The 16,855-nt window shown below is 43.4% G+C and overlaps 2 protein-coding genes across 2 annotated transcripts in view; one reads left to right on the top strand and one right to left on the bottom strand.

Moving 5' to 3' along the window:
• The window catches only part of phlpp1 (PH domain and leucine rich repeat protein phosphatase 1), a 46,285-nt gene extending 32,162 nt beyond the window's left edge, over positions 1-14,123 (top strand). The window contains exons 3-17 of the mRNA XM_005721406.1: positions 183-308; positions 1,109-1,257; positions 3,930-4,076; positions 5,334-5,561; positions 6,347-6,549; positions 6,897-6,957; positions 7,580-7,675; positions 8,329-8,484; positions 8,792-8,992; positions 9,729-9,891; positions 9,988-10,118; positions 10,406-10,519; positions 10,882-11,076; positions 11,185-11,413; positions 11,546-14,123. Of these exons, the coding sequence (XP_005721463.1) occupies positions 183-308; positions 1,109-1,257; positions 3,930-4,076; positions 5,334-5,561; positions 6,347-6,549; positions 6,897-6,957; positions 7,580-7,675; positions 8,329-8,484; positions 8,792-8,992; positions 9,729-9,891; positions 9,988-10,118; positions 10,406-10,519; positions 10,882-11,076; positions 11,185-11,413; positions 11,546-12,865 (3,519 nt within the window). The 3' untranslated portion in view covers positions 12,866-14,123. The remainder of the gene's footprint in view (positions 1-182; positions 309-1,108; positions 1,258-3,929; positions 4,077-5,333; positions 5,562-6,346; positions 6,550-6,896; positions 6,958-7,579; positions 7,676-8,328; positions 8,485-8,791; positions 8,993-9,728; positions 9,892-9,987; positions 10,119-10,405; positions 10,520-10,881; positions 11,077-11,184; positions 11,414-11,545) is intronic.
• A 1,021-nt stretch (positions 14,124-15,144) lies between these two features.
• The window catches only part of mep1bb (meprin A subunit beta b), an 8,024-nt gene continuing 6,313 nt past the window's right edge, over positions 15,145-16,855 (bottom strand). The window contains 5 exon segments of the mRNA XM_013911584.1: positions 15,145-15,148; positions 15,258-15,399; positions 15,642-15,821; positions 15,948-16,415; positions 16,537-16,752. Coding sequence (XP_013767038.1) covers positions 15,145-15,148; positions 15,258-15,399; positions 15,642-15,821; positions 15,948-16,415; positions 16,537-16,752 — 1,010 coding nt within the window.

Here is a 16,855-nt window from a genome sequence, read left to right on the forward strand (position 1 = left end):
TATATATATATATATATATATATATATGAGAACTAACCTATGTAGGCCTCCGTGTTTCATGTTTTCCTTTCACTTTTCTTTTCTGATGCCTAAAGATGAGTTCTTTAATTTATATTCAGAAGTGGATAAGGGATGTCATTATTTTACACTCCAGTGACATTATTGTGTGTGTCTGTCTCCAGGTGGAGGAGGTGAAGAAGCACAATCATTGTTTGGCCTTCAGCTCAGCAGGGCCTCAGAGTCAAACCTACTATGTCAGCTTTGACAGCTTCACGGAGCACCTGCGCTGGCAAAGACACGCTGCCAAGGTATTGTGTGGGCAAAAGAGTTCGAGAAAGAAAAGGAGGAGCATATGCTCCCTGGGCACTACTTTTGGGTCAGCTGCACTGTACGTTACAACACGCTCAACTGCATTACACCCACCACAATGCCGCTGTCGTATGAACCCGGTGAAGTTAAAACTGCACATATTTCACTGCTGTGCAGTCTGTACTCTATAACCTGTCTGGGTGCTCTCACACACATAAACACCACTGATGGCTCTCTCCTCTCTCTCATTTGAACTCAAGTAGGCCATAGCCAGAAAACCTCTTTTCTAAATATTAACAGGGACATGCATGTCACCAGCGCCCTGAGGGCCACTCAGAATAGAAGCCTGGATAGAAGCGGCACGTGCTGCAGTGACGACTGCTGAGCCTCTAGCTAAGTCAACTCTGAAAGGCTGCCGTTCACAGACAGTAGACTTTCTCCTCCAACATGACAGATGTCGTTTCGGTTTATATCATCCACGTTTCTTTGAAACCGACTTATCAAATGGACACAGACTAACTACTCTCTACACCTGCAGTTAACTAGATTACCCAATGTTATAACTCGTGATGTCAGGTTACCAAGCTGTTGGACTGTCCCTTGACTTCTTCTGACTCTCTAATCCTAAGAAGATTGCCTCTGAATGACATTTGAGCCCCTATCAGCAGGCTACAAAGACATCATGAACCAGTACAGTCTTATGTGGTCGGGGTAATCCTTTTTAACTCCACATTCTTTTTCTCTCCCTGTTACCTCTGCTCTCCTCTCTTCTTTGCTTTCCACTCCACCTCTTTTTTAGATGGTGTCCCAGAGAATCCACTCAGTTGATTTGTCCTGCTGCAGTTTGGAGCATCTTCCTCCCAATCTCTTTTATAGCCACGACCTGACCCACCTCAACCTAAAACACAACTTCCTGCCTGCAGATCAGCGGCTGCAGCAGCTGCAGAGGTACAGTGCCATTATAAGACTACTGTAAACACACCTGTGAATGAAAGAAGATTCACAATAGGTTGAGGAGGTGGTCTGGATGGGCCGGCTCGGGCAAGATGAGAACTAAAGAAAGATATGGTTTACAAAAGCTTAGTGTAACTTAACATCAGCTGGAGTCGAGATAGGCTTTTGTACAATATGGAGGAGACAAGACACCGACACAGTGAGGCTTCAGTGGGAACAGCAAGTCACGGCTGGCTGGTTTTGGAAAGCTTTAGCTTTTGCCTGCAATTTGCAAGCCATCGACCTGAGCAGTCTAGGACTGGGGCCATTGGCACACAGGGACCAAAGAGGCTAGCAAGGGCTGTACCAGGCTAGGCCAAATCAGCCCAGAGCCCAGAAGGGTAGAAGTGTCTGCAGGGAAGCTTTTAATGTGCCTGGCCTCCCTCGCTCTTTCTCTCTGTGGGCACCATCTGCTGCATGCTTATCATGGTCGCAGATTAAAGACCACAGCCAAGATGCTGTATATGTGTCTCCACGCGTGTATGTGCACTTATGCATTTACAAATTAATATATTTGCACACTTGTTTCAACGTCTCTCTGTGAAGAAGATTACCATAAAATTGTTACCATTTGAATAGTGTGAATCTGGTGCCTGAGTATGTGTTAGCTGTGTGGAGTGTCAGTGTACGTGAGAGCTGCTTGCGTGTTGCATGCAACAGAAATAGTGGCTGCAGGCTACTGATTTGGGGTCAGCGCATACAGAGTCTTGATATAGTATGGCGTGTTCCTTCATTTTAACATGGCTGCACTAAAGGAATCTGCGCGTGTGTGTAGCTCTGCATCTATGATCTTGCTCCCTTTTGTGTCTTCTTGATAGAATATTGTGAATGAATGAGGTCAGGATTTTATGTTTTCCTACCACAGTCATTTTTTGAGTCATCTTTTTTTTTTTTAATCCCTGGCATAATGACTAATATTTAAAAAAAGATGATGTGAAGGGAAAATAGCTAGTTTTAATAATTGAGTGAAACACAGCTCCCCTGCTGGTCAAGTGAGAGACATCAATTTAGCCCTGCCAAATCTAAGTAGGCTCATCCGCATTTGACCCAGCATGACAGAAAATGAGGTCAGTAATGAGAAAGAGATGAATAGTTAGCTGAAAATAGAGAGGTTCTAACAGAACCGCGCAGCAGAGTTACTCGAGTAGTCGCTTTCCCCAGAGAGACTGAAGTCCAAAAAGCTGGGCTCAAGAACAATAATACTCTGTATGCAGCCTCTATGAATGTGGGTGTGTGTATGTTTTTGTGTGGACTGTTGTGTGAGAGTCTGTTTTGGTTTCTGTATAAACACTAGCTTTTCTCTGACATCTGATGTGGGGTTATATTATAGTGTCTTTTATTTTTCCAAGAGCAATGGAACGTGAACCTGCCTCATGGCTCCTCCCCCCTCCGCCCCTTTCTATTTTCTTTCTGGCCAAATACTAACTGGTGGGTGATTTGCCAATCAGATATGCATAATCAGTTGTCTCGGACACTAGCACTCTCCTCTGGCATGGGACTGCCTTCCCAGCATGCATCTCTTTTTGAGACAGAGGTTACCACTCACTGAGGGGAATGGCTGATGTTCCATGAATTTCATTGAACCTTTGGCCTTTTTTATTTACATATTTATGATAGCTTATTGAGTTATGAAGGACATAAAAGTCATTGAAATGAAGCGATGAAAGGCCAAGTGACCGGATTAAAGTTCCAACTGATGCGCTCCTGCTAATGAGTAGCAAACATATAATTAAACGTATAAATAGCTAACTGTATAAACTGATAATTCTCTTTGAGGACACGACTTTTAGCAAAAACATATTGCAAACAGTTGCTTCACTGGCTTTTTAAAAATAATTAGTGCTGCTTTAAATAAATAAGAATGTAAGTAAGGTCAAAGCAGAGTAACATGAGAAGACAGAATGTCACAGCATGACAAAGACGCGTAGGGACTGTGAGGAGGGGGTGTGAGCGTTACTCAGCAGATTGCAGGGGCTGATTTAATGGTGGAATGACATTTTCCCACATGCTCCGCATCCCCTGCCTGCAGGAGTCACCCTCAGCTGGAAATTCTCCGTCACTCTAATCAATAACCCGACGTCTAGGCTGGCTGCCCCCCCATATCACTGTGATATACTGTGTGTGTAACCTGTATGTGTATAGCGCAGAAAATCAAGTGCCACTGTTAGCAGCTGCTCCAGCGTGCGATGCTAATATGGCACGCTTCTCATCTCCAGATGCCTAGCTGAGCTCTCCGTGATAGATGATAGCAGGTCGCATGCGTGTGTTGGCATGTGTGTAAATGGATAAATAAAGACAGAGCGAGCCAACTCCTGTGAAGGTCACTGATCTGCCAAAGGGCCAGCACGCTGAAAGCCACTGGTCACTGGTGTTTAAACGTACAACAGGCGTCTTTGCTGTGTTTGTTTGCTAAACATTCAAACGTGAAGGTTTAGCTGTACTATGAAGGAAGGGTTTGTTTATGGGTGTGTTGAATCTCACTCTGTGCTCACTTTAATTAAAAAGCATGGGTAAACTACACTTAGTTGAGATGTATAGATTTTTCTCTCTTGCAAAACTAACAGGATGAAACCACACTTTTCAATCACCCTTGTCTTTTCGTAAATACTTTTATTCACTGTCTCTAGATTTTCTCGTCTTCGGAGCCTCAATCTCTCCAACAACCACCTTGGCCAGTTCCCCCTGGCTATCTGCGACATACCCACTCTGACAGAGGTCAACCTCAGCTGTAACTACTTGGCCTCTGTCCCCAGCTCTGTGGGTGCCATGACCAAGTAAGTAAAAAGAAGAACATACTGAGAACACAGAAGTTTTTTTGTTTGTTTTTTTTACCAAAACTTTGAAAACCAACGGTAGTCATGACTGTAAAATCAAAATATTTTATAGAGTCAGAACATGAATATATCTGAGTTCTAGTTCAGAAGGATTTTTTTTACTTTTACTTTTGGTTTTGCTTTTTGTGTTTACCTTGCTTGTTAACTATATGCACAGCAGTGGCAGTGCACTAAGTCCTTGGGAATTGCCCAACTCTGTTCTGTACAGAACCGAAGCTTCTGACTTGGGGCAAAGCTTACTTGCATAGATGCCATTTGAGTTTAACTAATGAACCTTTTCGTAGACCAACCTCTTCAAGCATTTACATAGTCAAATCTGAAAGTTACCTGGCAACAGTCACGTGACATGGCAACCACAATGATATATACATTCCTACTTCCAACATATAAGAAAACACCATAAGCTGTACATGTGATTCTGTGGTTTTTGCTGTAGTTCTCGAGTGTTCCCAGAGTCTTTTACTATATTATTGAGCAGATTTGTCATTATGAATACCGTTTTGTCCGTCTCTTGTTTTGGTGAACACCTTAAGTTTTTTTTTTTTAAATTCCAAGCTACTTACGTTTCCAAGAAATACTTTTTTTGGCTGTACAAAATTTCATAATTCTGAGCCAGCATTTTGAAGAGGATGGAACATAGGTAATGTTGTTAGCTCAATGGCACTTTTTTCTCCTTTTCTTTCCATTACTAGTCATTCGCTGTAGAGAAAAGCCCCATTACTGGCTCTTTAAAGCAGTGACAAAACATATACTTAAAAAATAAAGTCAGGACTTTGACCTTTGAAATCCTTGTACGTTTGGTCGATTTTACTCCACTTTGAATTTAGGGATTACGGGAATCAGTCTAGTAACTAGGGCAACACTTGCAGTCTGGGTAATAATAGAGGTCCTTTAACTCAGCCTTTCTTCAAAACCTACAGGTATGTTTGCACATAAGAAATTAATCTCTGGAAATTATCTAGCATACCTGTAAATTCCTGAAGTGGCCAGTAGTGCATTTATGCAGCTACTGCCATCTACTGGGCATCAAGTTCACTGAGTTTTGGAAATGGCAATTGTTTTGTTAGTCCTGCTTGATACAACATGTCACAACAAGCACACTAACTATATATAGAAATACAATTGTGGTCTTTCTGTGTGATCTGTGTGATCTTTCATTAATTATGCCAACTGTCTAATCACATGTATTTGTCTCAGTTTGCAGACATTCCTACTGGATGGAAACAGCTTAAATGAACTGCCCAATGAGCTGGGTTCCTTGCAGAGGCTGAGTTACTTGGGCCTTTCCTTCAACCAGTTCAACCACGTGCCCCAGGTGCTGGAACGGCTGTCCTCCATGGAGAAGCTCTGCATGGCTGGCAACCACCTAGAGACTCTTACCCTGCAGAATTTCAGACTGCTCCATGTCAAACACATCGACCTAAGGTATGACATGGTGTCCAAATTATTACCCATTTATTCACTATGAAGACGAGAACAGCATGTCCTAAGAGTTTGTCCCAGGGTTACATGTGACACTGAGAACATGCACACACGCGTAAATACTAGAAAACAAAAATAAAAGGAGAAGGCCAAAACACAAGCAGATTGCCAGACAGCACAAAACGGGGAAATCATTTGCCTACCGCGTCTCCCGTTGTCTGAAAAAGTGCAGAGCTGGTGTGACTTGCACTATTTTACAGTTAATACTTTACTTTTTCTTACTTTTCTTGGCCGGGGTTTGTAAATTAGTTGTTTTCTGTCCAGCATCAACACATTTTTGGACAAAGATCACTCGGTGTCACTGATTAGTTTACATTTCATACAACATTGTGAAACTCTGCTTTCTTAACAAGGAAGTGCAGTTATGAATGATTTGATGTTCTGAAAAGAAATTTCAGTTTAATAAATTTAAAAAGCTCCTTTCGGCGGTTTTGAAGTTGTTCTTAAGGCTGGAAAATTTTGTAAACTTTTTAATCCAGCTAAACTGAGCAGAGCCAGTTCTGGACCAAAGTCACATATTTATGCTTCTTTTATCTCTTATTCATTCTTGGGTTCTTATCGATTGAGCGCTTGAATTCAATTCAAGATAAACTGTTAACACTCAGGACCAGACTACTAACCAAACTGCACAATATATCAGCAGTCACCCTAGGCATGTTCCCTGCTGTAAAGGCCAAAGTCTGTGCACTTGGATGAACCTTTGCCTCCTTCATGCCTCCTCTTGTCAGGTTGAATAAAATCTCCATCATGGTGCCGGACGAGCCTGACCTACTGAGGCACGTGACCCAGCTGGACGTGAGGGATAACAGGCTGACGGAGCTGGATGCCTCGGTCTTCCCCAGGCTGGAGGTGCTTCACTGCGAGAGGAACCACATCACCAGCCTGAAGGCTAAGGGCTGCTTGCTCAAAGGCATCTACGCCTCCAACAATGGTGAGTTTGGCTTTACTGTGACCTCACACATTTCTAAACGGAGATCACCGATTTGTATCTTTCTTTTCTGAATTTCAACACATAATGTATGTGTGTGTACGTGTGGATATGTAACACCTCAAAGACATCACCATGTTTATATATATATTACTTCCATGTTCGTCTGCATACACCCTTAATCCTCATCAGTGCAGCAGTCTCACATCATCCCTCTCTAACATGTCATCACCATCCTCCCCTGCCTAATGCTTCCCCCATTTTCCATTTACCTGCATTTATAATAGACCTTTGTAGGAGACCTTGTCTGTCCTTGCTGTAAGTTAATGTGTTTGGATTTCTCCCTACAGAGCTCCGACAGCTAGATGTCAGCCCTGTGCCCTCCAATCTGAGTTACATGGATATCTCGAGGTGAGAGAAATTCCAGAAATGTACATGAATTTAAAAAATGAATAAATAAAACAGAAATATTTGGAAGTTCCTTCTGAAAGTAAATGCATCTTATTTACAGTACATCTGCCCTACAAGAGCGGAAGGGCAGCAGTTGTTCAGTGTGATGCTTTAAAGATTGTGCAACTACACAAAATTAGGAAATACACGGTCTCTGCAAGTGGAGGGAAATATAAACTTAGAGAGGTCATTTTTAACCATGCTAATCCTGACCTTCTGTACTTACTGTAGCTGTAGTCAATAAAATGCATGAACTAATCACTGCACTTTAAAATACCTTTAAATCAAAATGCTAGTGTTAAAGAATTCACCCATAAGTCACACAGAGCTTACTTCTATTCACTTTGTCTTTAACTTCTTAAAAGGGCATTGTCCACGAGACTGTCACACTTAAGAAAGATCGCATCTTTTAAAAGTTGTATTTATCTTTTTTTTTAATCTTTTGTTTAGCTGTTTATCTTTTGGTAAACTGAATCTGAAAGATAGTAAAATGTAAACAAACAAACCAAAGCTGAAGTTTAATATATGGAGCGTTGCAGACTGCTAGGATTCATCATCATCGTCTCTCCTTCTCTTCCCTCAGGAACCATATGGAGTCCTTGCCAGACTGGCTATGTGAAGCTAAGAAACTGGAAGTCCTGGACGCGAGCCACAACATCATTGCTGAGCTACCGGCACGGTGAGTGCCTCACACAGCAAAACCTGTAAATGCTGTACAATACTGCATTATTCCCCCTGCCCTTTGCTGGCCTGTCATTTATCCCCCAAAAGGCCTCATAAATCACACAGATAGCCTATAACCTCCGCAGCATCCATCCATTCTCTTCTCCTTTATGTACCCTTTTAGAAGGTCAGTTGAGTTGCACCTCTTCGTCTTTTCTATGTCTTACATCGGCTGTGTCAAACTTGCTCCACTCCTTTTCTCTTTCTTCCTCTCTCTCTCTACCTCTGGCCCCCTCATTGTCTGTAGATTTATTTTTTACCCAATAAGTGTCAGGATGATGAATTTCAGCCGCGGGCTCCACTAGAGGCACTGCTATTTTTTGATATTTTTTTTTCTCCCATTCTTATCCATACTGTCATCATCCTTCTGCACTATTGTCATTTTTAATACTGTTTCAGGCTTCCCCGGTTACAGTCGTTCAAGGACTGGTGTGGAAAAAAGTGTCACCTTATCTATTTACCAACCAGTCTATCGATCTATCTTCATCTATATAGCCATCTAGCTATCACTGTGCAACACTTTTTTTTACACGTTTTTACGAGGCCCTTCCTGTTTGTCTTTAATCTTCTAGCAGTGACCTAACCATCTATATATTCTTCTTGCTGCAGGTTGTTATGCAGCAACAGTCTGAGGAAGCTCAGTGCTGGACATAACCAGCTGCAGAAGCTGCCTGAAAGAGTTGAGCGCCCTCTGCTGGAGGTTTTGGATGTACAGCACAATCAACTGGTTGAGTTGCCTTGCAACCTGTTCCTCAAATCTGACAGGTAGCATTTATTATCAGCTGAAAGTGATTTTTCTTTGACTAATGTTCACCTGACAAGAAGATTAAATGTAGGGACAGTGCAGGTAGATGAAGATAAAGCACAGAAATTCTAATTAGGAGTTTCCTGTGAAGGACAAGACCACCAAGGGCAAGGATGACAGGCAAATAAAAAGCAATCAGTCTGTAGAAGGACATGTTTTTTGCAGTGAAGTATTAAGTAAGAATTTATGGAGTAGTTTGCAATTAAAATGAATCACCTCAGTGTTGTCTGTCCCTCTCTGAAGGAGATTTTTTTCTTCTCCTTTCAGCTTACGATGCGTAAATGCATCAGCTAATAAGCTGGAGCACCTGCCACCATCCAGTCTGTCAGAGGAAAGCCACAGCATCCTGCAGGAATTCTACCTGACCAATAACCAACTGACAGACAAGTGTGTACCCATGCTAACAGGCCATACACACCTACGAGTTTTGCACATGGCCTACAACCATCTCCAGACTTTCCCAGCCAGGTAAAAAAGTCATATGTTAAAGGGGACTTATTCCTTTCCTTAATCTCTGTCATATATGCACAAAAGCAATATGACGCCTACCTACACACAAACTGCTCACCCATATATGCCCATGCTATAGTGATGCCTGTGCACAGTTTTTGGGCTGATGCTAATGCCAGAGGACGTTGGGGACTCTGCAGTCATTGAGTCAGCACAACATTTTTAAAGATTTTTATGCACCCTAATCCACAACGTTGCATGCTCTTAGTTGCTGTTGTTCCTAAACACTTGCACTTTACAATAACACCACTTACAGTCGAGTAAGTATCTGGTAGTGATATAGGAACAAAAACTTTCACCAACTGACTTGTTGCAATTAAACATCCTATTGCAGTGCCTTGCTTGAATTCAGTGAGCTCTTTAGAACGACCCATTCTCAAAGAAATTTTCTGTCAAGTCAGACTGGATGACTTACGTGCTTGATGTTGTACACCTGTTGCAATAGAACCAAAAACACCTGAATCCAGAGATTAAGACGTGTGGCTCAATGTTTTCACATGTACCATTTCTGCTCTGGGATCGGTATGATGTCACTAACTTAACACACGCAAGGTGAAGGTCAGATGACTGCCACAACCGGGATCAGTATGCCATTTGTACTGGGGGGGGGGGGTTGTCTTTTGACTAAGCAATTGATTGTTTCAGTACTATTCTACACACTTGACTTCACCTACTGCTCTCTCTGATCTTTCAGTAAAATGGCTAAGCTGGAGGAGCTGGAGGAGGTGGACCTGAGTGGCAACATGCTGAAGACTGTCCCCACCACCATTATGAACTGCCGGCGAATGCACACACTCATAGCCCACTCTAATGCCATTGAAGTCTTTCCTGAGGTCATGCAGCTGATGGAGATGAAAGTAAGTCAGGGGCAATAATGCATATCTTTGATGCCCTGACTTTGTAATGCATGTGCATTTGTGCGAGTATTGACATCTGCTCTTTGTTGTTGTCAGTGTGTGGACCTGAGCTGTAATGAGCTGAGTGAGATCACTCTACCAGAGAATCTACCCCCAAAGCTCCAGGAGCTGGACCTCACTGGAAACCCTCGCCTAAACCTGGACCACAAGACTCTTGAGCAGCTAAAGTATGTCTGTTTTTTTTTTTTGATTTTGTTTCTTTGGTTTTTTTTTTTGGGGGGGGGGGGGGATTTAGTCCTGCAGGGTTTTTTTTGTTTTATATGCGCCATCATAGTCCCGTTAATGTGGCTTCAATTTGTACTTTGCATACAGGGAATCTGACTTACCACATGATGCATGTTTAGTATTTTATTTCACGTATGGCTGTTAGAAATACTTCAAGTGGTTTTCGTTTCTTTTTGCCCCCAAAACAGTGCGGTGAATTTGACCTTGTTTGCGTTTTCTTGTTTTTCAGCAATATTCGCTGCTTCCGTATTGATCCACCTCCGACCTTTTCATCGAGTGAGGCGTCTGGTGGGCCTGCTGTGTGGAGTCATGGTTACACAGAGGCCTCGGGCGTCAAGAACAAGTAAGCACAATTCAATCAATGATGAAATGACAACCAGCACCACCACACTCGCCCGTTGAAGCCGCACTAATCGCAACCTCTTGAGAGTGCACATCGTTAAAGCCGTGCGACTCAAATGAAGGAAATGTTAAAGCGGTGCTCGTTGAAAGCAAGAACTGTGTACATTCACATCCTGTGTGGACTAAATTGCTAATTCAGCATTTGAAAGTGCGTTCTGATGGCAAGTCTTCTATATCAAGGTTCTGCTTTACAGTCAAAGGAGTTATTTAAGGCATTGCTTATGCATAGCATATGGAGTGACATGATAAATAGTTGCACAGGGGAGTTGTGGTCCTCAGAGCTCTCATTCTTTCCTCTTTCAGACTCTGTGTTGCTGCCCTTTCGGTAAACAGCTTCTGTGGGAGTCGTGAAGCTCTGTATGGTGTGTTTGATGGAGACAGGAATGTGGAGGTGCCCTACCTCCTGCAGTGCACAATGAATGATGTGCTGGCGGAAGAAATTCACAAGACAAAGAGCGAAGAGGACTATATGACCAACACCTTCCTTGTCATGCAAAGGTTTGCAATAGATTCTACATGCCTCGTCTTCACTGTATGTAACAAATTTCTCATTTCTGCCTCAAAAACCTCATCCTCTTCCCGTCTTTCCTTCTTCCACCCTTGCAGGAAGCTTGGAACTGCAGGACAGAAACTGGGTGGCTCGGCAGCGCTGTGTCACATTCGCCATGACCCCACTGACCCTGGTGGCTGCTTCACCCTCACGGCTGCTAATGTGGGAAAGTGCCAGGCCATTCTGTGCCGTGATGGAAAGCCGTTGTCTCTGTCACTCCTTCACAATGTAGGGCTGGAGGAGGAATACCGCAGGATCAGGCAGCACAAAGCTATCATCACTGAGGTAGAGATCTTTTTTTTTTTCAGAGTACTGAAAAATTGGTGTAAAGTACATTCATGTAAATGCAGTATTACTTGCATCCTGCCTGAACACTGTATTGATTTGTATCTCTTTCTTTTTTTCTTTTCTCCACAGGACAACAAAGTGAACGGTGTAACTGATTCTACACGAATCATGGGCTACTCCTTCCTCTACCCTTCTGTCATCCCTTGTCCCTATGTGCAGACAGTCACTCTAACCCCTCAGGATGAGTTCTTCATTCTCGGTAGCCGTGGCCTGTGGGATGCTGTGTCCCCCACAGAGGCGGTGGAGGCTGTTCGAAATGTCCCCGATGGCCTGGCTGCTGCTAAAAAGCTTTGCACATTGGCGCAGGGCTACGGCTGCACCGACAGCCTCAGCGCCGTCGTTGTGCAGCTCAATGTGAGTGAAGACTGCTGTTCCTGCTGTTGTTCTGACCCTCCCCAGCCACCTCCCAGTCCAGGCTTGGGATCTTATCCTCCATCGTCCTCTGCCATCAAGGAGAGACCCTCAGACGGCTCCCTCCCTGTTCCCCCCTCCTCCTGTAGTGAAATTAGCAGTGAGATTAGCACCAGTGAGATGAGCAGTGAGGTGGGCTCTACCGCCTCATCGGACGAACCTCCACAGAGCTCCTTGGTCCTACTGCAAGAGCAGTCCCACCACCCTCACCTTCACTTGCACCATCAGGCCCACTTGCTGCCTCTACAGCACCAGCAGGCTCACACAAGTACCCAGCCCTGCCACTATCTTTTCCCGGGTTCAGAGCTGCCTTCATCCCGAAGCTGCTGTGCCCTCCACCCTGCCTGCTTAGCACACTCCTTTCAGAGGCAGCTCTCTAGTGCCACTTTCTCCAGCGCCCTTTCTGACAACGGGCTGGACAGCGAGGATGAAGAGCCCATCGCTGGGGTTTTCTCTAACGGTAGCCGTGTGGAAGTAGAGGCAGATGTTCACTGCCTGAAAGCACAGTCCTGCTTGTCCTCATCACCCAAAACACCGGTACCCTCATCCTCCAGTCAGGAACGCAACCTGCTCACACTTCCCCCACCTCCTCCACCACCATGCACCCCAGAGCCCCTAGAGGAGGGGATTGACATGAGCCAAGGGGAGGCTGAGAACGGGCTTGAAAGGGATGAGTCATGGCCGGGAGCTGGAGTGGGATGCGGGGATGGAGGGAAGCTAGCAGGCAAGAGAAGGGTTAATGGGTCCGTGGCACAGCAGGAAAAGAGCCACAACCTTATTGAGGTGGCTGCTGATGCTCCCTCCAAGAAGTCCGGGGGTTACTTCACAGCTCCAGCCCAACCTGACCCAGACGACCAGTTCATCATCCCACCCGAGCTGGAGGAAGAGGTGAAGGAAATCATGAAGCAGCATCAGCAGAAACAGCAGAAGCCTGCTGGGACAGATCAACCCACAGACTACTATGACACCCCTCTCTGAACAGCATTACCAACTTTGGCCTCATCTTCTTTACATGAACTAAACTGGTCTGATTTTCCTACACATGGACACAAACAAATGAGATTCGGCGAGAGGCTGTAAAATGCACACTGAAAAGTTTCATCAAGCTTTTTCTGTGTAGTCTCTCTTCTCCACGCAGCCCTGTCATTGGAGAGAAATGCACTGTAACCGCTCCAGTTATAGAATAAAACAAGCAAATGAGCCCTTTAATGATACTCAATCCTCTTGAAAAGCCTATGGACGCAGCTCCAAGTGTCCATGGTCGTGCCCTTCTCACAGACTGTGGAACATTTATTTTTTACATTAGACAACCAGCTGAGTATGTAATCAACACTAGTCTCTTTGCTATAGCATTAGCTTGCCACAACACTTGTTAATATAAATAACAATTCAATGGTTTGTTTGTTTGTTTTTTAAAGAACTTACCATATCTTTTAATGTGAAAGCAGTGAAGTTTCTGGAAGAACTTTTTAAAAGCAGAGACACATAATCTTTTTATTATCAGTGAACTATGTTGAATGGTACACCAATAATACCACATCTAACTGTTGTAGATAGGGCACTTACAATACTGTATTTCTTCAGTAAATCATGGCTCTTGGCCTGTAAAATGGCATAGAAATTTTTTTGTAGAAATTTTCAATACTAACTCCTAGGAGTTGCATACTCTTTATGGTGACTCAGTCACTTTTACTAATCTTCTCTGAGAGAAATGGTGATTTTTTTTCTCCAATGATTGTAAATAAGAGAAATGTTGTATACTGAGGCTTTTAAAGGAACTGTATGTCGGTGAAGGTTTTAGTGGCGGGGAGGATGCGTTTGTTTGCAGTTATGGAGGTGTCACCCTCCCTTTCCCCTTTATCTTACAGTGTAAGCCCACACACACACACACACACACACACACACACACACACAAATGTAAATGTGCAGTAGCAGGTCAGAAAACCCAACATTCCATGCAGTATAACTACACTAAGTGGCTCTGGTTTGCCCCACTCCAACTGTGATGTCTTGTAGTCATCACTGCATCTACTGAACACTAATAGACCGATCTTTGCATGCACACACACACCCATGCAGACATGACATGCATACAAGCACACATACACAGACACTTGGTTAACATTAGTCCCACCTCCCTCCTACAGTAACTGTTATCACCGGCATGACTGTGTCAAGTTCAGTAATACAAACAAATATATCCACATGGAAAAGAAACAACACAAATGTTCCTGTCTTTGGTATAATAAATTTTAAATTTGTGAATATACTTCATGTTGTCTAGGACTGTTTTTAAACAAATGAATTCATACATAAAATCAGGTTATCATGATTTTTTATTAATTTTTTTGATACACTAATAATGATGCATCGCTCTGCTGTGTTTCCACTGAATGACCAGTAAGGGGCAGTCTAATGTAATATTTTGATCCAGTACAGAATACAAAAGTCTTATTTCTATATCATCAAAAGCCTTGTTTTTTACAGTATTTAGCAGGGAAATGTTTTTTTAAACATTTTCAACTATTTGTTTTTGCTGTGTTCTTCTGTTCACCAAGTTGTCATTGTGAAGTTCAGGGTCTGCCTCTTGAAGTCTCTAACTAGCATGTGAGTTCAGGATGACGCCGTTATTATTATTATTATTCGTGCGTTTTTTATACTTTTTCTTCACGCAGATGACACTGACTACTGTAACTACCAACATTACTGCCAGTACAGATAGAGAAGAGGCAAGTGCAAGGGTGGTTTTGTCACTGTTGGACCCTCTGTGCTGACATCTGTCCCCGTAGTACCACCAGTCGTCACCCACGTCACACCTGGACACCAGAGGAAAAGGATGAACATGAGAGACAGAAAACATACTTGAAGGTTTACCCAGCATTCACCACGTAGCTGATCGTGATGGTGGAAATTAGAGAAAGAAAGAAAGTGTACTTTATTTGTCCCCGTGGGGAAAATCCCTCTCTGCATTTAACCCATTCACTCAGTGAAGCAGAGGGCAGCCATTGGGCGCCCGGGGAGCAGTGTGTAGGGACGGTACCTTGCTCAGGGGTACCTCAGGGTAGCTGTTCAGGGAAATCGAACCCCCGACCGATGTGTAACAGGTTGTTTGACTGTCCAAACTAATCAAGTGCTTGACACTCTTAATGTGCTTGCTGACAGGACATAATTAGTTCACAGTGATATAAAACACAATATGAGAGGTTCAGTAGCACCTCTCAATCTTTTTTCTAAATAGGTGCACTTAAAACAAGTGTTCAACTGTTGCCAAAAATGGACAACACATTGATATAATATTAAAGTGTGTTAACGTCCATTTTTTGGTAAATGCCGTGAAGTTAGCATAGTGGATGACATCAAAAGTGCTCACCTGCAAGCAGGTTTGCCTTCATCCACGACACAGACACCGCCATTCTGGCATTGCACATTGTAGCAAACTTCAGAAGGTATGATGGTGACAGGCTGTGAAGTTGTAGGAGGCAGGGGCTGGCTCACAGTTAAATGGGACACATCTGAAGAAGAGGAGCAAATGAGACAGCAGGTTAAAGAAACCCACGTGAAAGAGCTAATTGTTTGGATTACCTGCTGTGACCTGACCTGAGGGTTAATAAATCCTAGATGTGATCATGTATGCCGAATTACATAGTCCTACTTGTGCGGCTTGCCGAATTAGCATTACAGAATATGTTCGGATTTACAAAAAAATGGTACATTTACAAAATTAAAATGAATCTTGTATATCTGGTGCTTTTACCCTCCATGGTGAGGAGGAAGATGGCATCTCCTCCCTTGATAAAATCTCTGCTTTTAGCTCTGAGATGGGTGAGATACGCTGCAGTTCCATAGCCTGGCCCTCGGAAATACTTTGATCCGTCTGTATCTGTGACCTCAACGCCGACCTTACGAGGATCATCCCAGAAAAATTCATCAGAGCCTGTTAAAAAGAATATTAAAAGAGTGCAAAAATTGTAATACAGCAAAAAGCCATGATTTCATGATTTGTTTGTAATTTGCAAACAATTTCTGTGACTCTTTTTGAAAAAAGTTAAAATGACTGCACCTGCTGCCTTCATGTTGGGGTCAGTGGTGATGCTGCGCTGGTTGGACATGCGCTTTTGAATATGTGGATGCTGGTCCATTAGCATCATGGTTATCTGTTTCCAAGGACATGGCCATATCTGTCCTGTGTCCCCTTCACGGGCCACCAGATGAGCATAGGCTGACAACTGCCCCTGGTAGCCCTCTCTACCGCTGGGGTAAAGCATCATTTGGAAGGTATAACCCTCTTTAGAGGTGAATAGGGGGCTAAATATAGGTGTGTTTATTGGGGTGTTTTCCATAACATGACTGAAGTTTTTAACTCTCCAAATAAATTCTGGGCAGGTGGTCTCTGAAACGTTGATGTCATCCAAAGACTGTCCACCTGATGGGGGCCCAGCTTCCACTTTGGTCCCTTCAAAGACTACGCGGAATTTCATTTTAGCATCTAGACTGACGTGGTGCAGTTGCCAAAGCTCCTGAGGGGACCCTGTTATGGCACATGAGGTAAATGCACTGAATGTATTAAAAAGCAAGTGTACAAACCTGATATTTCAAGCAATATTCTGACAGTAGATTGTGAACAGAAGTAAGATTTCCAAAAATGTCACCTTCTATGGTCTTTATAAGGCGCAGACTTCCATTGGGGTTAGCTTTGTCATACTCTCTGACATAGACCTTCAGTGTGTCACTGGGCCCAGCACTGTTGTAATAGAAGAACTGCAGACATTGGTAGCCTCTTTTGGGGTAAAGCAATCTACTTTCCAGCAGAGCTTTGTCCCCAGTATTGGCTCTGCCAGTGCTGAAGTGCATAAAATACCCAGAGCCTAAAGATATAAGTTTCACTTCATTAATAGGTTCGGTATCTAAGCATGTTTGCACAGTGGATAATAAGACATAAGAGTACTCAAGCCAATCCAAAGCTACAGT

Source organism: Pundamilia nyererei, unplaced genomic scaffold (genome assembly GCF_000239375.1).
Source record: "Pundamilia nyererei isolate P.nyererei 1_Seehausen unplaced genomic scaffold, PunNye1.0 scaffold00004, whole genome shotgun sequence".
Classification (NCBI taxonomy): Eukaryota; Metazoa; Chordata; class Actinopteri; order Cichliformes; family Cichlidae; genus Pundamilia; species Pundamilia nyererei.